General features: G+C 41.6%; 1 protein-coding gene across 6 annotated transcripts in view; it reads left to right on the top strand.

Moving 5' to 3' along the window:
- Positions 1-27,855, top strand: part of LOC102378694 (patatin-like phospholipase domain-containing protein 2) — a 60,050-nt gene that overhangs the window by 20,777 nt on the left and 11,418 nt on the right. For 2 of the 6 annotated variants that reach the window (XM_025204098.1, XM_006023583.3), the window contains 6 exons: positions 1,273-1,482; positions 2,687-2,747; positions 8,665-8,886; positions 10,662-10,794; positions 12,090-12,206; positions 20,189-21,225. In XM_025204098.1, the coding sequence (XP_025059883.1) occupies positions 1,273-1,482; positions 2,687-2,747; positions 8,665-8,886; positions 10,662-10,794; positions 12,090-12,206; positions 20,189-20,480 (1,035 nt within the window). In that variant the 3' untranslated portion in view covers positions 20,481-21,225. Of the gene's footprint in view, positions 1-1,272; positions 1,483-2,686; positions 2,748-8,664; positions 8,887-10,661; positions 10,795-12,089; positions 12,207-20,188; positions 21,226-27,855 lie in introns of those variants that run through there. The other 4 variants (XM_025204099.1, XM_025204100.1, XM_014519926.2 and 1 more) reach the window with 4 other exon arrangements.

The raw sequence follows: 27,855 nt of genomic DNA, 5'->3' as shown, positions 1-27,855 counted from the left end.
TTATTTGTGTTGCCATTTGTTATGAATATTTGGTTCTTAGTAGAAATAGTTAGATTTTGGCAGATCTTAAATATGAACACCATGGGCCTCGTATTGTTTTAGAGTTTTGCAGCATCGTATATACCTGAAAGGCCAAACCAATACATAGAATTTATTTTTAAAATGATTAAGATAAAATTTTAGTATTTGTAATTAATGTATTCAGTAATTTGAAATAACACAATAATGTAATATTTTAGAAAATGTAAGTGTGAAGGTAGGTATTTACAGCAGTGTTTGCTTGAACATATTACACTTTCCATTAGTAATTTATTCTACGTGTATTATGAATCTCCTTTTTACACCTTAAATGTGTGCAACCTGGCTAAACAAAATAATTTCACATCAATTAATGTTATGTACCTCTTCATGTAGAGGGCAGTCATCCTTTGATCACTCTCCAGCACAGATATTGGAGGTGGAGAATGAAAAGGCACTCCCTTAAACATCAGTCAAGTCATCCTTGGCGCATATATCTAAGCTTGACTGAATATAGTGGATGTTGGTTACCACAAATCTGGTGGGGATATTCCTCCTCAAGTGAAACTGCCAACAATGTCTGAAGAATTTGGGAGGGACAAAAGAAAAGAGATGAGACTTTAATAATGAAAAGTCTACTAACTTTTGACAGAATGACAATGTGGAACTCCAAAAATTGGTGGTTGGGTTTACTGTGGATACAAGTGGAATCTGAAACTACTTAAATGCATTATGAAATTAGCTAGATCTCAGGTGTCTGATAAGCCTTTTCAAACTTCCAAGAGCAGCATTAAGGTTCACTTGTAAATGTTTGAGAGTTTTTATAATTAATGTCTTGAAACAGACTTGCAGAAGAAACGAATGCCTCTTCCTTAGTTACAAAGACCAGGGAATTCAACTTAAGCTTCCAGTATGCACCATTTTTCTTCTATAGTTGGTTTTCATTTTGTGTTTCCTTTTGGGTATGAGAGCCCCATAAGTAGCTTTTTAAGAATATTGTTTCCTCTTCAACACAGGGGAAACAAAGGAGAGAGAATATTGTTAATAGTATCACACGTGGTCACAACATTTTATATCAAAATATTTGTCTTTGAGACGCTTTAAAAAATGTAAATTCAAAAGTGTCGTTCTTAAGTGCATGTGCAGAGAAAAACTATTTTTATGTTCTGTGGTAATATCTCAGATGGTTCTCAATAAGACAAGTCTTTTTTATAAATTGTCTGATGATGTTCATCTCTCTCTCTCTCTTTTCAGCGATATGTGGATGGAGGAATCAGTGATAACCTACCTCACCATGCATCTAAGAATACCATCACAGTCTCTCCTTTCTCTGGGGAGTGTGATATCTGCCCAAAGAGTAACTCTGCAAATTTTCATGAAGTGAATCTTACTAACACAAGCATTCAGTTCAGCTTAGGGAACCTATATCGTTTAACACAAGCACTTTTTCCACCAGAACCCAAGGTAATGTGTTACCCTTGTGCATGGTTCTTAATGTAATGTTTTCTACGTAAATGCTAATTCTTGGAGAAACAGTTGGGGTGACTTGGTTCTTAGCCTAACGTCTAGCCAAATAAACTTTTTTTCCTGATGGTATCTGGTGGTGGTTTCTTCATTTGGACAAATAGTTTTTTATTTTAGTCTTGAAGTACAAGACTAAAATAAAATGCATATTGTTCTGTTTTTGTGTTCCTATGATAATACCTTTAGCACCTTGAATTGTTTTGTGCAATCAGCACTAAAAACTGTATTCAAAATGTAGCTACTTTATGTCCCATCACTCTCCAGCACAGATTTTGGAGGTGGGGAGTGAAAAGGCACTCCCTTAATCATCAATCAAGTCATCCTTGGCATGCATATCTAAGATTGGCTGAATATAGTGGGTATTGGTTCCCACAGAACTGGTGGGGATATTCCTCCTCAAGTGAAACTGCCAACAGTGACTAAAGAATTTGGAAGGGACAAAAGGGAAGAGATGAGACTTTAATAATGAAATGTTTACTAACTTTGGCTGCTTCAGAGGGTTTTTTTTCTTTTTGGTTTGTTGCAAACAATTTTGATGAGTGTTTTTACACTTTCATCCTGTATAGATTTAAAAAATTCTATTTCTTTTTTTTGTTTGTCCAGGACTTTGAAAATGTACAATATTGGGTGACTTGGTGGTGTACCTGGTAACTCTGGTTGTCCTGTGGGAGACCCAAGTTTGGGATTAATATTGAATCAGCCTCCCTAGAAAAATGATACGTTTGGTGCTGCTTAATTTTGGGAAGTGGCAAGGAAGAGGGGTCAGAATGCACTCAGCTAAACCTTCTGCTTCAGTGTTGCTCACTGATCTGTTTATCTGTGTCTGTTAAAAAGCCAGTTAGGGAAACAAATTCTTACAAGCTTACTATTGTTTGATCTTTGGTTTAGTTAGAAGAGCATTATCCTAAGATTAGAGATAGCTCAGCAATAACTTGATGCACAGCATTTGTTTGAAAGATCTTCATTTAAGTATCATCACATTAAGACTGAGTTCATCACTTCAGAACTTTTACTCTTGGTAACAGCATTTTCTCCCTTAGAATTAGTGTAAGTGAATAAAGCGGTCATTCTTTCTGTAAACTTCGTTTTCAGTTAGAATCTTCCTCCTTGTGGCTTGCTGACACGCTGTCCCATATGTTTTCAGGTTTTAGGAGAGCTCTGTGAACAAGGATATTCAGATGCTCTTCGATTCTTGAAAGAAAATGGTATGTTGATATTTATTGTGACCTTAACTCGAAAAAGGGGGTAAGAATAAGCAAGGATCCATTGAGGCAAAGCATATGGAATCATGGAAGTCTGTAAGATTAGTTCTACATGTCAGTAGCTAGAAAACAGTACTTTAGTAACAACTTACTGTATTTGCTTGAAGACGAGATCTAACCCCCCATCAGGATGGGGAAAACAGGTCCTCATCTTACATTTGCATACAAGGAAACCTCATTAAATATATTTGTCTATCATTAAACTGCTGCCAAAAGCAGCATATGCTCAGTAATGGAAACCAACCATGAAGTTGATTAAATGCAGTCAACAGTGAGCATGACTATAAAAACAAGTGGCCCATATTGAGCAAATATGCTGATGGGAACTGTTGTTGTTGGGGGTTTTTTGGGCGGGGGGAAGGTTTGACCTTTAAAAAAAAAAATCCAGGTGCGGGCATTCCCTCCACAGGGAACTGGCACTGAGGCCTGGAGGTACTGCAATACTATGCTGGCACTGGGAAGGTTAGAGAATTTGGGAGGGACAAGAAAAAAGATGAGGCTTTAATAATGAAATGTCTACTGACTGGCTGCTTCAGCCCTGTCACTCTCCCCTTAGTGCCAAAGATGCTTGTTCTTATTTGAAAGGCCAAGATACTGATGGGAACCTCCCACTTCTTGCAAATATGTAACTGTACCTCTAACAACCTGTCAGGTGACTATTGTGTTTCACTTGGCAGATCAAAACATACTTTGATAGTTTAACTATTGTAATCCCGTTACACAGTTCGCACCACGCATCTATCGCCATTCGAGTGCTATCACTCATTGTTCTTTCAGAGGGCTTGCCTCTGAAAAAGTCTATGCCAGTCTCTTCTTCACCATTTGAGGTCTGCCATTTCTTTCCCATCTTCCTCTTCTGTCTTTCTGTAGTGCCAGTACATTTTACTCAGTCCCATCTTAATACAGTCCTTGACTGTGGGGTTCAAGTATCTGTTTATGAGCAGGTTCCTGGGTTTCCACAGGGCATACCAGAAGCAGATGGGAACTTCCCAAAAGGATAGGTTACTATAGTCCCTCTGGATAAGATATGGTAGTGCCCATTGTACAGTCCCCCAGCTCTTCTCAGTTCCTCTCGACTCTCTCAGCTGAGCAGCACATTTTTTTTCCCCATTTCCAATCATTTCTATTTCTTCACCAGCCTTAAATGTCCGGCAAACATCACCAAATGGGCCCAGAACAGTTCACCCATAATCCCTCTGTCAGCCCCTCTCTCAGCTTGGTGCATACAATTCGTGTAGCCCACCCTCTATGAAGTGAAGCTGGACAAGATTGCCCTGTGTGTTATCTGTATATACATTTTTGTAGGATCCCAGGACTCGTGACTAGAACACCTGGTTGAAGTCATGAGTTGGGAGCTAATTAGTACATGGATCCTTTGCGGTGTGTATCTGGAGTACACACACATGCTGAACAGTGCTGAGCTGTGGGGTCATCATGGTTTGAAATGCTGCTGAGGCCCAGTCCAATGAACTATATGGTAAATCGTGAGTCCTTTGGCTTTGGAGACATCATGACTCTCACATCAAGTGTAGTCCCTATTTTTATGAGCCTTTTGGCCTTAGACTACCATGCAAAAGGCCTACTATAGCCATCCAATGGAAGGATCTCAGCTACATGCTTATTTTTTATGGAGATGAGGGTTTCCTTCCTAACTTGCTCCTTTGGCCTTTTGGCTAAGGGCAGGAGAGATTTGGGGGCATCCGAACTCCAAGCTCTCCTGGACTTGTACACCATGAAATACAGTAATTATTGAGGGGTCATCTTATTTTGGGGTTGTCTTATATTTGAGTAAATGTAGTACCAGTTTCACTAACTAAAAATATTACCATGTGCAGGAATTTGGACTTCAGGTAGGACCTATGTAGATAGGGGTCTGGTTTCTCACTTTTTTGCTTGTGAGAAATGAGTGTATAAATGGTGTCAAACAAGACAGTAGATTTTTGCATCCACTTTACAGAGGGGTAAACAACAACCAGCATGTCTGTGGTAGAGCATTACCTTTCCAGGAGTCGGTTAAAATAACAGGAGCCTTTAATAGATTGTCTCCCTGAAAAAATGTCTCACTTTTTTGACTGAGTTATGGAAGTGTTGGAATCTGGTTTTTTTGAAAGCTGGATTGAAATATTTGCATATAAAACCTTCTTATGTCCTTCTAGCACGTGATTAAAAATGGGTGAGTGATCAGAAAGATTTAAAAGTTAATAGTATATGGAAATGGTTTGGAAGGTGGCTTTCACAAGTAAAAGTGCTGGGTGTTAAAACTGAATCTATACTGCACTTTAAGAATTGCTTAAGCACTCTTTTTTTTTAAAGCAGATATAACCCACCAGAGAGGCTTAACAGGGGCCAAAATATGATATAATAGTTGAGTTCAGGTTATAAAATAATTTAAGAAGAAAATACCATATTTTCTCATATACATCATGCCCCAGAATATAATTCATACCTCATTTTTTTAAAGGCAGAATAAAGAAAATAAAATAGTTTTTTTTGTATTATGGGTAGAGTTAATTGAACAGGGAAGAGCCTAATCTTCAGCTGACTCCACCCTCCCTTTCCTGCTAAACTAAAGCTGAAGCCCTACCTGTTGCTGAACTCTGGTCTCCGTAGATGGACTTACGATTTGAAGAGAGCTAAAGAGTCTCCAAGGCTGTGAGCTAGAAGAGAGGGGCCAGGAGCAGCTAGCAGACAGCAAAATTGCCATAAGATAGGTTAACGCCTCTAGAGTGAAGATCAATGAGCTGTTAAGTTAATTGACTTCTTCAGCTACTTGAATAGTAATGCAACAGATACTGTATTATTGAGTAGGTATGAAAACAAGCTGCTTCTGTTTTGGTCAGAAAATCAACTTCCATGCTTAATACACATACCCCAATTTTTGGGGGGGAAAGTGCATATTATATGTCGAAAAAATGTTATACAGTAGTCCTGAATGAATTATATACTTCCACACTTTCCATATCCCTTCCCTCTTTTCTACAGCTCGTGGGAGTTATGGAGGATAAAAAAAAAATCCCAGTATATGTTAGGGTACACTAGGGAGATCATTGAGTTATTGGGAGGCAGTAACAACAAAGGGATTGGCCTTTGTAGCTTTCAGGGGAATTTGAAGATGTATCTGAAGGTTGTAGAGTAGAGCTTGTGGTACTCAAGGTGTAAGATAATGGGTTCACTATAATATTCTTATATTCATTTGTTAAAGACTTAAATCTTGCAGTCTGCAGGATGAACAGTGTCACCTGGGAAAGGTTTTGTAACTGAATGGCCCAGATGAAGCCAAGTACAGTAAAATCTGCTGATTTCCATGTCATGTAGAGACTAAAGAATGGCATTTTATTATGAAGAAAAAAATTACAAAAATTCAGTGTGTAAATTATACCCACTCTATCTTACTATATGAAGCTTGTGTGATTTTATAGATGAATGCTTAATACACAATTTCTACTTCAAAAATTCCAAGTGCTCACTCGGTAATTACATGATTACACTGGATTGAAACGATTAGACAAAACTTTTGCTTTGTATTCTTATCTGCCCTCTTTTCAAACATAGAAGATACCATACTTACCCAAATCTAAGTCAACTTTGAATTTAAGGTGCCCCTCCCCCAAGTGAAATTTTAGATTAAAAAAAAAAAAGATAAATTTTCTAATAATTTTCCATTTGGAGAATCAAATTATTGGAGGGTCATCTTCAATTAATTCCCCACACTGCTGCAGCAGGACAAGCAGTGGTAGGGGGGGCAGATGGTGGGGAAGTCAAGTGTCCTGACCTCTGTTCCCTGCCCCCCAACTATGCCTGTACCCCCTGGGGCCTGCCTCCCCCTCCCCTCCCCCGCTGCTGCCTCTGCCCCACTGCCTCTACCTCTGTCCCTTACTTACCCCCCCACCCCCCACTGCTTGTCCCCTCCCCTCACCACTGCTTACCTTCTGGTCCTGGCCTCAGCTGTACAGGGCACAGAGCACGTGGTTGCTCCAGCCCTGGCCTGGCCATGTAGCAGTGGTTGCAGACCCTGGGCCAGGGCTGGAGTGAGAGCTACAGCAGTTGCTTGCCCTCCAGTGCCTTGTTCATGAGTCTAAGATGTTAAATGGCAGGGGGGGAGCTTTGTCTAGGACTGGAGTAAATCTGGTAATTCTGTAATATGATACAAATAATCCTCTGTCTTGTCGAACCAAGAAAAGTTGAGGATTATCCAGTGCTTTATGTATCAGCTAGCTTGGCAAGTACAATAGACTGTGCACATTTAAACTAAGGGGTTAGCTTAGTTAGTTAAGCGAATTACTTAGCAGAAACTTCCTGATTTTGGCCTCCCAGGGATTTTGCGGTTCCCTTTTCCCTAGGACAAATAGATATTCATTTGGACATGTTCACTTTCTTGTTACCTACTGTTCACCTTCAGGCACCTCTGGTACCATTTGGCTCGCACTTGATTGGAACAGGGATAAATAATCATATTATTAACTGGCATGACTATTCTTTGCTGGTATGTCATTGACACACCTATCAGGGGTTAGTATACTTTCTGCACTAGTACAGCTGGATCTCCCATTATAGTCTTGCAGAATTAAGCCAATGCAGTTCTGTAGCATAGACATAGCCCAGTACACTTGCAACTTGCTTATATGTAAGAGTTCAGTTTCCTTGAATTGTTTTTAGTTCACTGTTTCTGAAAGGCTTTAAATTGCTCTGCTTCCCATTGTTCTTTCAGTGGTCCAGTTATTTTATTACATACCTTCCCATAAAAAAAAAAGAAAAACAAGACTGACTTCAAGAATCAGCACCCCCAACCCCAATCCCAAATCCCAGTTTATTAAAGCATGAGACTTCCTTTAATTTATTTTACTTTACTTATTTTTATTTCACCCTTCAAGTGGCTGGCTGACTTCATTTCACCACCCTCCCCGCACCCCCATTTCCTTTCCACCTCCCAGCTTCATGTTCCTGTTCTATGCCCCCCTGCCACTCTCAACCCATTTCTTATGCATCCTCATCTAAAGCAGGGATAGAAGCCTGTCCTGGCTCACCAACCCTGTGGTGGCAACTCACAACTACAGCTCCTAGTCAGCCAGCCCTCTAGTGGCAAACCATAGCTGTGCAGCTAAGGGACATTCAGAAAAGGTTTTTTTTTTTTTAGCCTTAAGGTACGACTGCTTCAAACTTGAGCTAGCACTAGCACCAATCAGCATCTGAGTAGCTCAAAGTACAGCATGTAACAAGTCCCTTATGGTAACTCATCAGTTTTGTAAGATGAAGTTGGGCTGGCAAAATACTTGGATACCTCTTAGAAAAACTCTCCTCCAAGTGTTTGTTTGCCACTCGATGCTTTGAGCCAGCATTCCAAAACAAAATTGACTTGCTTTAGCTGTTTTCTTTTAGATGACATGTTAAATTTAAGTCTTGTCTCCTCACTAGTGACTGCTTCACATGATAGTTACTCTAAGCTCAAATTGTACAGGTATATTTTGGAGAGCTAAAGCTCCAGAAATCAAACCACTTAAGTACACAGGAACTCTCAGCCCCACCATTTACTGGGTAATATAACTATGCTCGCTTTAACTGGGCCAGAAACAGTGAAGGGGAAGCAACTGTCCAAGCGTTGCTGGTAGAACCCTTGAAAATGGAGGGAACTGCATCCATAAAAACATTAAAACAGTCTTTTAAAAAGTGTAATATAGCTGTCCTATACCCCTTGCCAGGTTACAGCTTTTCAGGAGCAAATCCTTGTTTATTGTCTATCTGTAGTTTGGTTCTTTATGAAGTGTGAATAACATTTTTGTTGCTTGTGGACCAATTATTAAAGAACTTGGAGTTCTGTTATAAAAGTTGTCAGAAATCTAAAGTCTTGGTTTCCCCCCCTCAGGTATTCTAAATGAGTCAGTTTATGTTGACTTACCATTATTAGCAAAGAGAAACCCTCAGGATCTTATAAAGTACCCTAAATGCACAAAGAAGAAAAATATGCCAGGTAATAATACTGAAGAGAAGATGGCAAACATGGAAAAATTTAATGACCAGCTGAAGCAAAACATGTGGCCACTGGATGAAAGAATTGTTGAGACCCTACCCCCTAAACTTCGCAAAGGTATAGTCTCAAGCAGACTTGCTGTTAATCAAATATACCAGTTGTGTTTTATAAATTACTTCAGGTATATTTCACCTATCAGTAAGTTCTGGTAAGAGAAAATATCAAATTTTCATGTCACACAAATATTTTAGTATAAAATCTACAGTATATTTTCCAGTTGAAATAACCCATAGAAGCATTTTAAATTAAATTAGAAGGCACACTTATTGCTGCAGAAATTGGCCTTCCCAAGTACCCCCAGGGGTATGCGTACCCCCATTTGACAATCCCTATTCTATGGATTAAATCTTTAATCATAAATATGGTGAATTATAATTTACTAACAAAACCTCAGCAAATATGAGTTTGGTCGAATCATCAGAACAAACCTTTTTATTCAGTAATTAAAACACTGTTGTAAAAGAAAACACGTTTTCAGGTTTATAGAGAAGGTTTTAGGAAAGCTTTCTAAATTTACCTTCTTTTAGCTAAGTGCTTATAAATCACAAATGGTATTTCAGAGGCTTAAGATTTACTACAATACAGGCAAATAAGTTACATTAAGAAGCATGGGAATTGTGAAAGGCAATACAGCTGGATTTTTTAGAAATCTGGGTTTTATTCCCAGCTCTGCTGTGGACTTCAGGTCACCTGCCCAAGGTCATGTAACCTCTCACAGAAGACAAAAAACTTAACTTTGTTTTGTAGGATGATGGGGAATAAGATGGTGGTCACCTACCTCTGGAAAGTATTTTGTTATCTATGGTGTGAAAATCATTGGGGAGGGCTATAGTGCAGTATTTCTTTATAATGCAGTAGTGCAGTATTTCTTTATAATGTGGAAAACTACTAGCTATATTTGATTATGGAAAGGGTTTGTTCTACTATTATTGTTTTGTGACTTAATATCGCTAGTCAATTCTGTTTCTGTTTTTGGCACTGTAACAGAAGCCAAGAAAGACCGTGTATCCTTATTATGTCAAAGTTTTGTAACGGGCATCTGTGTGTCCTCTAACAAAGGCTCTGTTGTTTCACCTTTAGCAGTTTGATATTCAATGACTCTTCCTTCATTGTCATACTGTATAGGTGCATCTACACGTGCAGTTAATGCAAAACAATAAACTTTGCTAGAGTTTGTTGCTTTCAGGTGCCACATTTACATGTGTGCCTGGGACCACAGCACGTTGAGCCAGGTGGGAGCAGCCCTGGCTAGCAGGGGCCCCAGGAGGGTCAGCCTGCTAGCCTATGGCTGTGCCAACCCGGCTTAGTGTGCTGCAGAGGTACTGGCTTGGGCATGAGGGTGCTTCAGTGTAGGGCTAGTCAGCAGGCAGCCCCTGTACTGAAGCACCCTTCATGCCCCAGCCAGCTCTGTCAGCATCTAAGTTATTTATAGCAGCAGCACTAAATAATGCTGCTGCAGGATTGTACTTGTATTTTTATGAGAGAAGGCATGTGAGGAAGTTTTGGAAGCTGAGGTGGAGGGTATTAGACCTCAAATACACCAAAACAACAATGGGAAGATAACATAAAAACTGATCTGGAAGGGATAAGTAAAGATATGACAAGGTGGAAGGAGATGGGAAAGATGCAACATGGTGGAAGCAGTTTGCATAACATAGGAAGAGATGGAAGGCTTTAGTTAAGGTGGCTACAGGCCATTGAAGCCTGTGAAACTAGACAGATAGAGAAAAGAAACTAAGGATGTTATCAACCCTAGGTGACTCTTAGGGGTTTTTTTCAGTTTAATCTGCAAATAAAAATAAGACTGTTTACAAAGTACATTTATTTTTCAGCATTACAGGAAGCTTGTAAAGAGAAGTGTGGGTTCTATGCTCAGCTCTCTAAACTCTTACCAATGCGAGTGATGTCTTACCTGATGCTGCCGTATACATTGCCAGTGGAGTCTGCCTATTCTGTTGCTGTGAGGTAAGGTTCTGTTTTGGACCTCTGTAGAAGTCTTATTTCTGAATTATTAAGTATTTTCTTTATTCTTTTTGATGAGTTCTTTTTGAGGTGATGTGCTTGCTGGGTGTGTGCTTAGTTTAAATGATTTTAAGATTACTACTAGCACAGTGAGTCTCAACCACATTAGACTCAAGGCACCCGTCATTAGACTTGAGGCATGGCTCAGAACATGCCAGCTTTTAGCTTTCACTAATTTTTTCCTCCTATTATTTTCCATAGTCAGTCTTTTGTTGCAAAGAACTCAGAAAGACTACAACAGGACACAGTTGTTTTGACACTATGGATTCCTTTTTTAAATCTTTGGGTTTATTTTGTGAGTCATATACACAGCTGACAGTGCTAGCATTGCAAGGTACTGCGCAGTAGCCCTAAAAAGAAAATCATGACACTAGCACATATTCAAATGATGTAGGTTCCCAGCTAAAATGTTGCTTCATGTTGCAAACTGACACACCCTTCTAAAAAACTCTTAGCTGATCCACCCTTTTTAAAAAGCTTCCAGATTGAAAGCTGGATCGATTAGGAGAAAATTTGCCAAAATTCCATTCAGTTTATTTAAGTTGATGTGACATTGGTTTCTAATAAACAGCATCATAAAAAGATTGAGATCTGTAATTATATGCATCTTTTTTCCAGTGTTTATTTGTAGATAGTCAGTTCCTCTCTAAAACCAAAAATAGTAGTTGACGTTTTGATGGTGGTAATCTTGTCTGTTATAAGTAACCATAACTTCTTGAGGCAAGTAATCATAACACTTCAAAGACAATCCTTTTAGCATGCTATCCATAAACAGTCTCATGTATGTAGCTTCATTCTCTGGTAATGTTTCACCAGTTGGTAGGTATCGTCTTTTTTTTTTTCAAGTGATTACAATATAAAGAATGTTAACTTTATAGTGACTTCACACTAGATTCTGCATCAGTTTACTTACCTGCAATCTGCATTCTTGCTTTGCTTCTGGGGAGAATAAAGGGCACAATTCTATCCTTGAGAATCAAAATGGGTTCTATAACTTACAGTATTAGACAAAGAAATAGTGTTTTTTTGCACTCACTTGAAGTACGTCCCACTTCATGAACAGCTAAATGTAGTCATAATAATGCTGTACGCAAAATTTGGGAAGGAAAAATATCACCCCTAACATGCTTTCATAAACAAAGAAAGGAATTATTTTTAGTTTGCATTCTAGAACTCTCAACAGAAAACCAGTTCCATTTTATAACTCATGTTAGATCTTTTATTTTTCCTGATTGCAGAGTAGTAGACTGGTTTCCTGATATTCCCGATGATGTTCGATGGATGCAGGGACAGGTATATCGGATTGTTGGTACAGTTTGTTCTCAAGCAAGAAATAAGCTGCTCCATGCATGCAGGTAAATTTTTGTACAGACAGATGCATCTTTTTTATGTCTGTTATTATCAGTCAAAACCTAATCCATTTTTTCAAAAGGATGCAGTTATCTTGAGGATGAGTTCTAGTAGTGAAAACAAGTATCAAGCCTTCCATCTGCCTCTCTGTTTATATACTGGTTAAAAGGTAGTTGTCGTACTCCTAATCATACCTGATATAATAAAAGCTCTGTTATCTGGTATTCCCTGGGAATGGGGGATGCCGGATAACAAAATATGCCGGTTAATCGAACAGCCTGAACAGGCGTCCTTGCCTGTTTGGGCTGACACTTCTTTCGCTGCGTTGGGGCATTGCCGCCCCTCCCTCAGCATCACCGGCCCCGCGCAACATGTTATGCCCCCAGGCCGTGGGGGCTCAGCAGCACAGGCTGCTTTGCCCCGGGCTGTGGGGGCTCAGAGAAACCGGAAGTGCCATGGTGGGCACTTCCAGTTTCACTTTACCTTATAAGCTGGCATGCTGGTTAACAGAGCATGCTGGCTTGTAAGGTGCCGGATAGTGGAGCTTTTCCTGTAGTAAGCATAATTTTAAGTGAGAGGTTTGTTTTGTAAACTGGTTCATGCTGTGTTTTCAAGATTGATAGCAACTCAGACAGTTGCAGCTGAAACATTGTGCGCCTTTCTCCTCCCCCTTTTCTCCCATCTTTTTATCCCCAGTCTTTGCTCTGTTTCTGAATATAGAGTCCTTCAGAAGACATTCATTCCATTTTTTTTCTTGTACTCTGCAGGTACTATTGTAATGCAGGGAGTATTTTGAACTCTTCTTCATATTGTCTTTAGTAGGGTAGAAATTTCTGTCTGGTTGGCTCTCCTATGGAGATCTACATGGAGAGCTGTTCTCAGTCCTTTTCCCAGAAGAACTAGAATCTACCTAGAAATTAACAACTGAAGTAGTAAAATGCATTCTAATGTTTGGTATCCAGGTTGTAGCTGTATTGGTCTTGAGGCAAAAGAAATCAGAACTTGTGGTAGAGGTGATATCTTTTATTAGACCAACTAGATTTTTGCAAAAAATATATATTTAATTGCAAGCTTTTGGGCACAAGCACCCTTCCTCAGGCATAGGAGAAAACATTGGAAAAGTTCTCACAGGTAGAAATGAAAGTTCATATTTCATAGTGGAGCTAAAGGTGTGGTAAAATTTCCTGTTTGGCACAGTTCATTTTATGCATGTTAGGCTCAGAGAAAAGTTGGAATAGTCTATTTACCTTGAAGTTGTTTGGTGACAAGCAGGATGTAGTCATATTTCCTTCTGGTTATGATGTTTCATATTTCACAGAAGAGAAAACAAAGGATGGAATCCTCTTCTGGGCAGGAATTGCTTATGTAGTGTGGCTGAGCTTTGTGATGATGCAAATTACCTCAAACAAAGGCAGGAGCAGGGTCTCAGGTTTCAGATGGTAAAACTTGCTTTCTCCTTGTAAAATTATGAAGATTTCATGTAAAAAATCAGCTGAAATTTGATATCTTCCATATGTCAGGTTTTACCACCTGAGAGCCCTATTCCTGCCTTTGTTCGAGGTAATTTGCATCATCACAGAGCCCAGAGATACCTCACCACATAAGAAATTACTGCCCAGAAGAGCATTCCATCTTTTTACTCTTCTGTGAAATATGAAACATCATAACCAGAAGGAAATATGACTCTATATCCTGCTTGCCACCAAACAACTTTGAGGTGAATAGACTATTCCATCTTTTTTGAGCCTAACCTGCATAAAATTAACTGTGCCAAACAGGAGATTTTACCACACTTTTAACTCTCCTGTGAAATATGAACTTTCATTTCTACTTGGGTGAACTTTTACAATCTTTTCTCCTATGCCTGTGGAAGGGTACTTGTGCCCAAAAGCATGCAATTAAAGACGTTTTTTGCAAAAATCTAGTCGGTCTAATAAAAGATCTCACCTCTACCATGAGTTCTAATGTTTGGAGCTTTCTTGTAAGGCAGCCCATGGCAGACCATCTTCAGAGCTGTTGGTCATGACAATTTGAGGCTGTTTTGAAGGATTTACTTACAAATAACTTGCTTGTTGTTTTGACATGCCTGCTTTTCTGACCACCTCCTCCTGAGCAATCCAAATCAGACAGCTTCCTTTCAGTTCATACCAGTCTGCAAGTGTTCTGAAGAATATGTCTATCATGAGAAGCTTTTCCATCAACATGGATCTAGCCATTTAAAAGTTAAGGCTGGTAAGACTGTTTTATGTATCCTCTTGAACACAAAATAGATGGGAAGATTCAGTCTTTATATTATACTAAAGTGCCAACTGAATTGGTCTTATGATTGGTTTTTAAATACAAAGCAAGAGTAACCTTGGTGAGGGGTTGGGTGTATTGAGTCCATTCCCACAAAGTGACTTATTCCCGGGTACCACTCCATTATCAGGTACCACTTCATTGCTTTGAAACTGGAATCGTCTTTCATGTTTTGTTTTGTTTTTTTAAAAGAAATACCCTTTTGGGCCATACATGCACACTTGGTTTTTAGTTTGTTTTTTAATTTTTTTTTCTTTCTGGACTTGCTAGTATTTCCCTTGCTCTCAGTCTACTGTGGCAGCTGCTGTTAACTTCTTTTGAAACTTTGACTGCAAGTTTACTCCTTGCACTGTTCTTGTTGGCATCCCCAGCAGTGTTTCTATTGGGCTTCTTGCTGCTATTGATGTAGTTCTATTTTTAGAGCAGCATAATTTGCCTCTGTACAAGCTGTGTGTTCAGTGTAGAGCTTGCAGTTTGTTACATTTTGAATGAGCACCTATTTCAGTCCTTCACTCAAGAGAAGAATGCACTGCTGGGGTGTCCAGTTCCATATAAATTGACTAGTGGCATACATGTATATCTTAATTTCGGTAGCCTCTAGCCCTCCTGTGTTCTTTCCCAAGAGCCGGGCATACAAGTTGTTAAACAGAAGGAAGTGTGGCGCTCCACAGGGATTTCTTATTTTTAAATAAATATAATGCTAGGCATGTTCATTTTTTCTAAAATGTTGAAACACTATAGAATAAAAGGTTATGGAGAAGGGTACAAATCTTATGGTTCTTCAGGAGCTGTATAACTTGGTAGGCAAATATTGTCCAGTTTGAACCCCAATAAATCTGTACCAGATCCACAAAAGCAAAGATACTGCTGTTTATTATCAGCATTATAGTCATGGCTGATAAGATTGCTATTGTCAGGATTGTTCAAAACCAATGTTTTTGGACTCTGTTTTCAGTTGCTTTTAACTCTGGCAGAGTTTAGCTGGTTAGCCTGAAATTATAGATGGCAGTGTCTACTGTCTTTGTAATGGCAGTTTTGGGCTGGACTGAGTCGGGACACTGAACTGACAGCAGGGCCTTGTGTGTTGTCATTGACCCTCACTTCACCCCATTGCTGGCTCAAGCACCATGGAGGAGGAAGCTCTATGATTCAAATACAGAAGGGATGAGAACTGGGCCTAGAGCACTGCAGGGGGAGAAAAGTAGTGACTTGGCAAGGAGACTAGGTCTGGACACTTTAGAGGAAGATGCTTTGTGGAGGGGAGGTTGAGAACTGAGGAGTGGGAAGGCACTGGCATCGGGCTGGTACGGAGAACATGAAATGAATCTCAAGGAATTTTGGGAAGGCAAAGAAACTGGAAGGAGCAGGGGGAGGCAAGAACATTGAAGTTGGATGAGAAAGTTGAACAGGAAGAGACTGGGGGTCAATATGGACATGGGTGGTAAGGATCAGATAGCGGGAGTTTGGGTCCAGGATAGGGAGTGGCTAGGTATGTTGCAAAATGTATTTTAATTAAGGGGTGGTATGGATGGATAATTAATTGTCGAGGCTCTTCTGGCCTCATCCAAAATTTATTAACCACTTTAAATACCAAACAGAACTTTAAACCGTTTATAAAGGTCTTTTTATGTAGGCCTTCTGCGCGATGTCATGACTCAGCTGGCCAGGCATTGTCACAGCGCTGGGGGTCACAATCCCAGCATCTGGGTGTTGTCATCTTCTCTGGCTTCCATAGCTTCCCTAGCTTCCCAGGTTGGCTTCCCAAGTGTTAAATTCTTTCGTTAGCTATTTATATGTCCTACACTTTTTCTTTCTTTCTGTATGTTTGACAGGTCTTCACATGTGGTGATGTCATAACTTCTTGCCAGTCACCTCCTCACAGCAGCTATCACCCTGTTACTTTTGTTATCCGTATTCTTTTTCAACTTTCTCATGGCTAGGTGGGTCACTTACGTAGGTCAACTAGGTAGGTAACCCCCCCACGCTGCTACATACTTGCTCCATATCCAGCTACTGGCATCAGCTATGTCAAGGCCTTAAAATAACGTTGGTTATGTCAAGGCCTACAGGTAAGGAGACAGGGACTGGAAGGTGGACGAGTCAAACAATGTGACTTTTTTTTTAAAGTGCTTGCCTTTGCAACCTTTATGTTCTTTACATTCTTAGTTTTTATGTGGCTAAGCAATCAGGAAGGAGTTGTCAACTTCACAGGTGTTTATGCTAACGCCTAGCATAAATGTAACATTTTGAGGCCTCAGAAAATTTAATATCATAAAAGCCTAAGTCTGTCTGTCTGTAACGCTTTATTTGCACTCTGGCTGACGGAAACAGCCAATCGGAGTGCTCCAAGCGTGGGGGGGAGCACTACCATGATTTCAAAGCCGCACTGAGGACTGGACAGAGTGGTGGAGCTGAGGCTAGCAGCATTGGCCTCGGCTTCCCCACCCTGCTCCCTGCAAGAAGCAGAATAGCATTCTTCTCCCTGCACAAGGGAGCATTTGGGCTCCCAAACACAAACAGATGCCTCAGCATTCATATTTTGTTTCTTAACTTGGGATGTGGTCCAGAAGTCTGTCAGTGATTGCATAGGAGGTTTTAACTGTTACATTTATACACATACAAGGAAAGAAAGCACATCGGGCAGGGGCTTTCACATCTTGCAGCCAGCTGGGGCTTATTGTCAAAAGGACAGAAAGCTCCTTTGCAGAACATGCTGTCCCTAGGATAGATTTCTGCAATGATGGTTGGCTTTGTTTCAAGACTACTTTTGAAATGGGTTCTATTTATTCTAAGGGGGGGTGACTGACTCCAAGGCTAACTAAGATGGAGAGTTTCCTGGGATTTACCACTTCCCCTACACTTGCTTCCATGGAAGCCAGCTTCATGAGAAACTATATGGGAAGGACCTTTGCTTCTCCTGTTGTACACTCTTTTAAACCAGGGACTAGGTTAGGGTAGAAGGAACACTGACCTTTATGTTGGAGCTGTGTCTTTAGCCACCAGATGTTTCTGGTAAAATGGTCAATGGTGAACTACTGTTTTGGCATTTAAAAACTGCCATCACTAGGTTTCTTCATTTCTGCTGCTTTTAAATAGGAATGCATAATCGGAAATAGTGGGTAATTCAAAACTCTAAGATGTTTTGAAACTACAGATAAACAACAGTATTGAATTCACTTTCACTGAAGAGGATCAGCAGAGAAGCTAATTTAAACTTCTGCTCAAACTGAAGTGGAGTATTGTATAGCCTGTAGCAAATGTGAACAGGTACCATAGGGTTGCAGCTCAAGGAAATCAGTCTTACTCCAAGATTGCATATAAATCTAACAGAACTATCGCAAGTTCTCTTCATGTTTTAAAAACAGTGCCAAGACTTGAAGAGTATGGGTGACATCCAATATTCCTACACTCATGGCCTTCCTGAATAGTTAAGAGGTGCCTTGTAGTCCAAAGCTACCTGTCTAGAGAGAAGAAAAATCTTTGTACCCCTTGACTAGTCCACATACCTGGAAAAGCTTCTGTGAGCAGAGAAATGGCTTCCATTGTAGTGCTTCTCTTGGCTCTTCGTATACAAGAACAGAACAGTATCATTTTGTACATCTGATGTCAGCCCTCATTTCAATAATATGTTGCCTCTGGTATCCTAAGTATAAGATGCTTTGACACTGTCTCCCACCCCATCCTCATTAAAAAAACTAGGCGACTGTGGCATCAATGCCTACACAGTCAGATGGATTGCTAATTGGCTGAAGGGTCATACTCGGAGGGTGGTGGTGGATGGGTCATATTCGACCTGGGGGGAAGTGGGCACCACCCAGGATCCTTGGGCCTTACATTGTTCAATTTCTTTATCAGCGATTTGGACGACAGGGTGAAAAGCAACCTGTTCAAATTTGCTGATGATACCAAAATTTGGGGTGAGGTGGGCACACTAGTAGGGAGGGAAAGACTGCAGAAAGACCTGGATAGGTTGGAACGGTGGGCTAACAAAAACAGGATGCGTTTCAATACGGACAAGTGCAGGGTGCTGCACTTGGGCAGTAGTAACCAGCAGCACACTTATAAGATGGGAAACTCCCTTCTTGAGAGCACAGAGGCAGAAAGGGATCTTGGAGTCATCATTGACTCCAAGATGAACATGGGCCGGCAATGCGAGGTCACGGTCGGCAGGGCTAACCGGACCCTATTGTGCATCCACACTTCAAGAGGGATGTGGACAACATTGAGAGGGTCCAGAGGAAGGCCACCCGCATGATCCGGGGACAGCAGGGCAGACCCTACAATGAGAGGCTCCGGGACCTGAACCTGTTCAGCCTTCACAAGAGAAGGTTGAGGGGGGACCTTGTGACCGTCTATAAACTCACTAGGGGGGACCAGAAGGGTTTGGGGGAGACCTTGTTTCCCCTAGCGCCCTCCGGGATAACAAGGAATAACGGCCACAAGTTGTTGGAGAGTAGGTTTAGATTAGACATCCATAGGAACTACTTCACAGTTAGGGCGGCTAGGATCTGGAACCAACTTCCAAGGGAAGTGGTGCTGGCTCCTACCCTGGGGGTCTTTAAGAAGCGGCTTGATGCCTACCTGGCTGGGGTCACTTGAGCCCAGTTTCTCTCCTGCCCAGGCAGGGGGTCGGACTTGAAGATCTACAAGGTCCCTTCCGACCTTACTTCTATGAAAAAAGATGTGTATATTCATTCACTGTTGCCTTGGCTAGAATCTTTAGTTTGCCTTCCCACCATTCCCACTCTTGCACAGATCCGAAGGAAGATTGGGAGGGTCACTTTGGTTATGCTGTGGCTTGGTTTAGAATACACGTTGCCCCACCTCTTCCAGCTAACATCATGCCTAAATTTGCAGGTTTTCTCCCAGCATCAGAATTTGTGCACACCAGACCTCTGATATAAGGATTTTTAATTAATGGGGTTGTTCCAGAAAGCAGCTGGTAGCACTGGCACTTTTTGGACTAAAGAGGACCAAATTTATCATTAGTTTGGTTTAAAACCTACATCCTAATATTGGTGGGAGTTCCAAAAAGATGTCTAGACATCTCTCTTGTGAGGAATTAACTAAAGGGACACTTCATTTTTCCCATCCTACCAATAGTGGGTCCTAAAAAAAATAATTCCTTCATGTCTGTTCCCTTCATTTTATCCTTCTTGAAACAGTTTTTTTTAGGATCTCTGTCTGTTATTAACTTTGGAGAGTCACTTAGGGGTAGCTCTTACTTCAGTCAGGAGAAAAAGAACTGGCCCCAAGATCTAACTCTTTTTTTCCTTTTTTTTTTTTGGAGAAGCATTGTCCGAACTCTCCCTTTCCCAATATAAAGGTTTCTAACTCCTTTCTTAGTAAATAGTCAGTCCTCTTCAGCTTCTGCTTTTGTCTAGAGGACTGTACCAATATCCTCAAATTCTAACGTGTCAAAAGATTCTAAGAATACGCTTGTTGAGGAAGGAAAAAAAGGATGCATAATCAGAAAGTTATGTCAACTTTCTGTTATGTTTTTTTCTACAGCTTCATAAGGGGATTATCCTGTCATTGGACTCCGTTTTCTGGTCGCTTTTTCTTCCTAGGTAGAAAAGGACAAAATGTTAAATCTAAATCTCTATGGCGCCACTCATACTGTAACTGAAATAGAAACCTCATTGAAAAATTGCTAACCTTTTTTTTTTTTTTTTTTTTTTTTTCACAGCAAAGAGGGCTTTGGTTCACTAAGAAAATGTTACACTGTCCCACCTACTGCAGAGTTGCATTCCACTTGCTGCTATCCTAAAATCCCACACTCTTCTGCAGACCTAGAAAGTTGGCTTTGGGATTTTCCATTTTGCACAGACTTAACTGGGAAGCAAGTTTCTGGCAGCAATGAGAAGCTTTCAGAGTCAGATTCCCATCTTAATTGTTTCACAAATTCTGAAGAATCTGGACTGGAAATGGATTTTGACTCTTCCTCAGAAAACAGTTTCCAGACTGCCTCAGAAGACTAATTTTGAAGATGAAAATCTGAATGTTCTGGATTCTCTGTCAAAGAAACTTGAAACCTGAGGAATTAATTTTCCTCACCTCCTGCCAACAAATATAGAAAGATTTTTATTTTGTTTACATCAGAATGACAGATTTGCCTTTGCGGACTATACAGTTCTAAGGATTAAAAAAAAAGTTACTGTACAAAGTAACTATCCATATCCTGGTTAATGAGTTAAATCACCAGTTTAATGCACTGTGGTTAAGATATATCTAAAAAGAGATTTAACTTCAATCTACATGTACATACCAATTTAAAATAAAATGAACACCAATAAATAGCTTGTATGCTATTGAAACAAGCCTTTAAAGCAAACATGGCATTTAAAAACCCAGTCTTTTTATAAATAGTTCTTACATTTTTAGCACTTGGGTGGAATCAAGCAGCTTGTACTTTGTAAGGGGAAAATGTATGTAGGACTTTTTTAAGGGCCTCCAATGTCTGTGTGTTTGCTTTATGTTTAAACGTATTGCTGAAATTGTGGGGAAATGTTACCAATAGGGGTGTGTGAAACAGGCCATATTCGATTTGGATTCGGCCCAAATCGGGGACCGTGATTAGATTTATTGATTCAGATTACTGCCCCGATTTTGGATTCGGCTGAATCCGAATCTGAAGAGTCGGTGCTGATTTCAGAGAATCAGTGATTGGGCCATAGACGCAGCTTTAAATGTTTTTTTCTACATACCTCAAGGAACCAGGCACGGCTTGTACCAACAGTACTTCCAGCCCACTTCCGGGTGCACCACCGAGCACATGGCCCCCCCCACGCTCCTGTGGGATGCTCCATCCACCCCACCATCTCGGTATTTATGACCCACCTTGAGGCATGTAGAAAAAACATTTAAAGCTGTGTCTATGTCCAAATCGTCAAATCTTTCTGAATCTCTCCAAATCAATTTGGAGTTTTCTGATTTGATTCGGAGAGATTAAAGGGTCTGATTTGAGTCAGATTCAGAGATTTGGCCACCGAATTGGACTGAATCTCCGCCAAATCGAATTAGTGACCAAAGCTTCGCATAGCCCTAGTTGCCAGCTTGGATTACAGTACATACTATAACAGAGTTTATACTATAATCGGGTTCTACATTATCCCTGATGATTATCTAGAGATGATTCATTGTGAAGGTGCATCTTTTTCCTTAATTATCAAGAAGAAAATATTGGATAACTGGGCAAAATTTACCCAAAATGTAAACAGGCATAACTTTATTGACTTTGATGAAGCAAGGCACATTTTGCAAGGGTTTGATTCAGGCCCTTCATCTTTAAACAGATTATTTAAAAATGACTAATAGATGCAGAAGTTGTTTTGAAGAGTTGCACTGAATGGTGCTAAAGAGAGCAACTTAATATCATCTCAGAACTTTGTGCTGTGTTAATATGCCATAAAATAGAACAGTGTTGTGTCTTTGCACTGATTTGTTACTCAGTGACTCTTACTTACTGTATCTTCTGTATAATGAAAGGGAAGCATGTTTTTTTTTTCTTTCTTCCTTGTTGTGTAAGGGACCATTGGGGTGGGATAATTTCTTCAGACGTGCTCTTTTCCAGGTCAGAAAGAACAAAGCAGAGCTCTAGACAAATGCATCTTGGACACTAACCGGTCTCTCTCTTTTTTGTGCTAAAGAGCTGCATGCGTGTCTAACTGCATTGTATTTAAAGATATGGGGATGGAGAGTAAGTCCTCTCTACTTTGACATTCTGTAACTGTTCTCCATAAGGGTATCAGCGCGGTTTCAAATCTTAGATAGACAGCTTATGAGCACATCTGATAAAACTGATAAGATAATAAAGCCATGTATTATGGCACAAATCCTTACTTTAGCAATATACTTTGGACAAGTAAAAAATCAGCAATCAGATGGACGTAACCTCTTGAGACTTTTGAGAGACAAAGTTTGTTTGGGAAAGATTTGGCAGCAAAGAGGCACTGTAGTAGTGTTTGAATTTGGGGTAACTCGGCTGAACATCCAGGAGATTGTAACCCTAGAACTCTGAGAAATGTTTGCTGGGAGAAAATTAATAGTGTAGGTCAAAGATTGACTGAAAATGTTTTCGAGATGGAAAAGAAGAAAGGTTCTACAGATTGGTAAAAGTATAGTGTAAACTTTAAAAGTGTGTAGGTCTTTTGAGAAGGCAAAACCTTCACTTGCCTGATTTGGATTAAACGTTAAGCTGTTCCCCTTCCCCCCTCCCCTGAAAATCTAAACATGTGCTATATTTTTATTCTTCAAATTAATTTAAGATGCTTTAAAAACATTATTTAAAATGTGAAAATTATAATTCACTAGGATATTGAAGGACTTTTATATTGTAATTACTCTTTGGTGCTATTTCACTTCAAATGGTACTTAACTTTTTTATTGGGCTCTTTACATGTATGCCTTTCGATCCTGCAGAATAAACAGGTAAAAGAAAAATACTGAGATAACTACTAATTTTTAAATAAAAGGTACAAAATATGATTTTAAGCTGTCTTCATTTGTAAGGTACAAATTAACGTTATGGGGGGCCTGAGCTCTCATGCGAGGAAAAATACTGCTGTGGTGTGGCTTTGTCCTCATGAAAGGATATATATTTAGGCCACAATCTCGCTTTCTCTCACCCCCGGCCCCACCCCCCTTAATTTTTATACACCTGAGTAGTCTAATTGAATTCAGTGGGATTAATTCACATTCACAAGTCTGCAGGAATATTGTCTGAATTTCCTATAAATCACTTTCTATCACAAGTATTTGCCTCATTCTATGAACTTCCTTTTCATAATCATAATGCAGGTTTCAAACTGGCAAGGATGGAATTTACACTTGTGTAAAATCCTGCAATTTGAAATTAGTCACACTCACTAGGTTTAAGTCGGGTGTCTTGTATTGTGAGAGATGCTAAATAATAACTCCCTACTTCTTTTCCCTTTGCCACTTAGTATTTTGTGAACCCTTATCATTACCCTCAATCATCTCTCTTCTGAACCAAATAGACCTAGCCTCTTTGGTCTTTCCTCATATGAAAGCCCTTCTATACCACTAATCATCCTTGTTGCCCATTTCTGTATTCAAGGTGTGGACGTATCATGGATTTATAAAGGAGCATGATGATACTTTCCATTTTGTTCACAATTCCCTTCTTAATTGTCCCTAACATTTGTTTGCTTTTTGACAGCTGCTGAGCTCTGAGCTGCCCACAGTGACTCCCAGAGCTACATCATTGTTATTTACTGCTAAGCATTCAAGGTCCCTCACATTTGATCTTAGACTTCTAGCATTAGTATAAAAACGTGTACTTTTTATTGTTGCCTGGTTCATTACTTCTATGTGATGGTTTACTCAGTAAAGGTATTTGTTCGTGCTTGTCTTCACCCTGGTTCTTATCCCCATTTTTTACAGTTTCATCCCTATAAGGTGTCAATCTGAACTGTGTACTATTCTGCACCTGTCAGCTTTCCCTCTGTTTTTAGTTTAAAAGCTGCTCTACCACCTTTTTAATGTTACATGCCAGCAATTTGGTACCATTTTTGCTGAGGTAGAGCCCATGCTTTCTGTACAGGCTCCCCATTCTAAAAGGTCCCCCAGTTCCTAATAAACTTAAATCCCTGTACCATTATGAGCTAGCTTCAATCCTTATATAAACCACACAGTACAGACATCCAAAAGAAGTGCTGCGTTTGATGCATTTGTTACTTGGTCTTGGTATTGGCTCTCTATGGTCAATAACCTGCTATGAACATTAAGCTACATATTTGGACTAGTTAGGTAGTAAATCCTCACTTTTGCAAAAGGGAGAAGGTGCAAAAGGGAGAAGGTGGCTAGTACATAGTTTTTGTCTCACCAAAAGTTCAGAAATCCTAGAACAGAGCCCAGAAGAGAATCTGCCTGCCTTAATTTCAGTCTCAGATGGACTCAACTCCTTTTCTTTGATACATATTGTAGCACAGATCTTGTGGGGATGCTTCAGAAAACAAATTAAGGGTACTAGTTTGTAAGTTTTTGCGGAACTTCCAGGATAGCATTTTTAGGCCATTATGAGAACTTTTAAGTTTGTAAGACTGGCACCCTAACAGGTTTTTTAGCCAGTTAAAAAACATGTCATCCTATACAGCAGGGGTTGGCAACCCCCAGCATGCATGGCACACGAAGCTATTTTGCTTGGCACACCATGGCCAACCCTGGCTCTGGGTAGCTGCTGCTAGCGACGGAGCCCAGGCTGCTCCCAGCTGCCTGCTGGGAGCAGCCGGGGCTCCCGGCTGGCAGCAGCTCCCCAGAGCCAGGAGGCTCGAAACAGCTGTGCTGGGCTCCAGCATCAGCTCCGCACTGGCTTGTGCACCCGCACGTCAGAGCGGGTGATGAAGGAGGGGCCTGAGGCAGCGCAGCCCCAGTCTCTCCCCTGCTCCTAGCACAGAGGTGATATCAGGGTTCCAGAGCTCAGCGCAGCAGTTTGTAGCCAGCCTGTGCTCTGGGCAGCTGCAACAAGCAGCAGGTAGGCTGCAAACAGCTGTGCCAGGCTCTACAGCTCCGGTATCAGCTCCGTGCTGGCGGCAACTGCAGCGCACCTCGGGGTGGGCTGCGCTGCCCTGCTGTCTGCCCCAAGCTGCCCATGCAGTTGCCACCAGCATGGAGCTGATGCCGGAGCCGTAGAGCCCGGCGCAGCTGTTTGCAGCCTGCCCACTGCTTGCTGCAGGTGCCCAGAGCCCGGGCTGGCTACAAACAGCTGCGCCAAGCTCTGGAACCCTGACATCACCTCTATGCCAGGAGCAGGGGAGAGACCGGGGCTGCGCTGCCTCAGGCCCCTCCCGCGCTGCCTCAGGCCCCTCCCTCACTGCCCGCTGTGATGCACGGGTGCACGAGCCGGTGCAGAGCTGATGCCAGAGCCTAGCACAACTGTTTGGAGCCTCCTGGCTCTGAGGAGCTGCTACCAGGATCTGTTGGCTTGGATGAGTCACCTTATTTTCTCCCATAATGTATGTTACTTAAACTTACTCCAAGTAAGATTGATTTGATATGAACTTATAGTTTCATAGTTTTAGGGTTGGAAGGGACCTAATAGATCTTCTAGCCCGACCCCCCGCCAGGGCAGGAGAACAACAAAAAACCCTAAAAACAAAAACGGGACTCAAATGAGTCCAGCCAGGTAAGTATCCAGCCTCTTCTTAAAGATCCCCAGGGTAGGGGCCAGCACCACCTCCCTTGGAAGTTGGTTCCAGCTCCTAGCCGCCCTAACTGTGAAGTAGTTTTTTCGGATGTCCAATCTGTACCTCCTCTCCATCAACTTGTGCCCATTACTCCGTGTTATGCCAGCAGGGGCTAGGGGAAACAGTGTCTCCCCCAAACCCTTCTGGTTCCCCCTAGTGAGTTTATAGACGGTCACCAGGTCCCCCCTCAGCCTTCTCTTGTGGAGGCTGAATAGGTTCAGGTCCCGCAGTCTCTCACTGTAGGGTCTGCCCTGTTGTCCCCGGATCATGCGGGTGGCCCTCCTCTGGACCCTCTCCATGTTGTCCACATCCCTCCTGAAATGGGGCGCACAGAACTGGACACAATACTCCAGCTGCGGCCTGACCAGCGTCGCATAGAGGGGGAGGATCACCTCCCTGGCTCTACTCGAGATGCACCTGTGGATGCACGACAAGGTCCGGTTAGCCCTGCCAACCATGACCTCGCATTGTCGGCCCATGTTCATCTTGGAGTCAATAATGACACCAAGATCCCTTTCCGCCTCCGTGCTCTCAAGTAGGGAGTTCCCCATCGTATAAGTGTGCTGCTGGTTCCTACTACCCAAGTGCAGCACCCTGCACTTGTCCGTATTGAAACACATCCTGTTCCTGTTTGCCCACCCCTGTAACCTATCCAGATCCTTCTGCAATCTCTCTCTCCCTGCTAGCGTGCTCACCTCCCCCCAAATTTTGGTGTCATCAGCGAATTTAAACAGGTTGCTTTCCACCCCAACATCAAGATCGCTGATGAAGAAATTGAACAGCGCAGGCCCCAGGACCGAGCCCTGGGGGACTCCACTACCCACCTCCCCCCAAGTCGAGTATGATCCATCCACCACCACCCTCTGAGTGCGACCCTTCAGCCAATCTGCAATCCATCTGACTGTGTAGGCATCTATGCCACAGTCGCCTAGTTTATTAATTAGGATGGGGTGAGAGACGGTGTCAAAGGCCTTGCTGAAGTCCAGAAAGACTACATCCACCGCGACACCTGCGTCCATGGCCTTTGTGACCTGATCATAAAAGGCAATCAGGTTGGTCTGACATGATCTCCCCCTAATAAATCCATGCTGATTGCCCCTGAGCATCATTTCTGATGCCAGCCCATCACAAATGTGCTCCTTGATGATCTTCTCAAAGAGTTTCCCCAGGATTGAGGTAAGACTGATGGGCCTATAGTTGCCCGGGTCCTCCCTTTTCCCTTTCTTGAAGATGGGGACCACATTAGCTACCTTCCAATCGTCCGGCACCTGGCCCAAGCACCACGATCGCTCGTAGAGCCGTGCCAGGGGCCCTGCAATAACCCCAGCTAGCTCCCTCAGCACCCTGGGGTGGAGAGCATCCGGACCCGCTGACTTGAACGCGTCCAGCCCCTCCAGAAGCTCTCTAACCCGGTCCTCCCCAACCTGAGGTCTGAAGGCGATCCCCTCGCGTCCGGCTTCTATCACAGCAGGGAAGTCCCGGTCCCTGCACAAGAAAACGGAGGTGAAGAATTGGTTAAAGAGGTCCGCTTTATCCTCTGACGCAACCACCAGATTGCCCCGCAACTTATTGGATCATTTTACAACCTGAAAAATTATGATTGCGTAAAGCTCTAAATGTGTGCTCCCCTAAAGCATCTGCTTGGCTACAATGCAGCATATACTACAAGAGCAGAATCCTGTTCCTATTACTTCTTTCTGACTTCTGTTTTGTATTACCTTAGGTTGTAATATTCCAATCTAGTCCATTCTACTGTAAGACTAAATGATTTGAGAAGCATTGGTACAGCTCTGGTTTCTGATGAGTGGAAATATTTTCTGTGCTCGAAGTTCAAAATTTGTAAGTTGAATTCAAGTTTCTTAGGTAACTAGATTGGAAGTACTGTTTGTACATGAATCCAAGACAAGTTTTTTTTCCCCCCTCAGTTGACATGGAGAAAAACAAGCCTTATCTTGGATATATGTACCAGTGCTCTGTTGTCTTCCCAGGGCAGCAGCTAAAGCTGCTGATGGTTGGAGTTAGAAGCCATTGAGTCCATGAATGACGTGTGCCTCCAGCGCTTGGTAGGGCACAGTAGCGGTAGCAGCATGGCAGTGGCGGTGGGAACACAGCGGAGGTAACTGGGAGCTCCCGCAGACAGCGGAGGTAA

This window comes from Alligator sinensis, unplaced genomic scaffold, assembly GCF_000455745.1.
Source record: "Alligator sinensis unplaced genomic scaffold, ASM45574v1 scaffold975_1, whole genome shotgun sequence".
In the NCBI taxonomy this organism is placed as follows: Eukaryota; Metazoa; Chordata; order Crocodylia; family Alligatoridae; genus Alligator; species Alligator sinensis.
The sequence above is the reverse complement of the archived record's forward strand: the minus strand, read 5'-3'. Positions and strand labels throughout refer to the sequence as shown.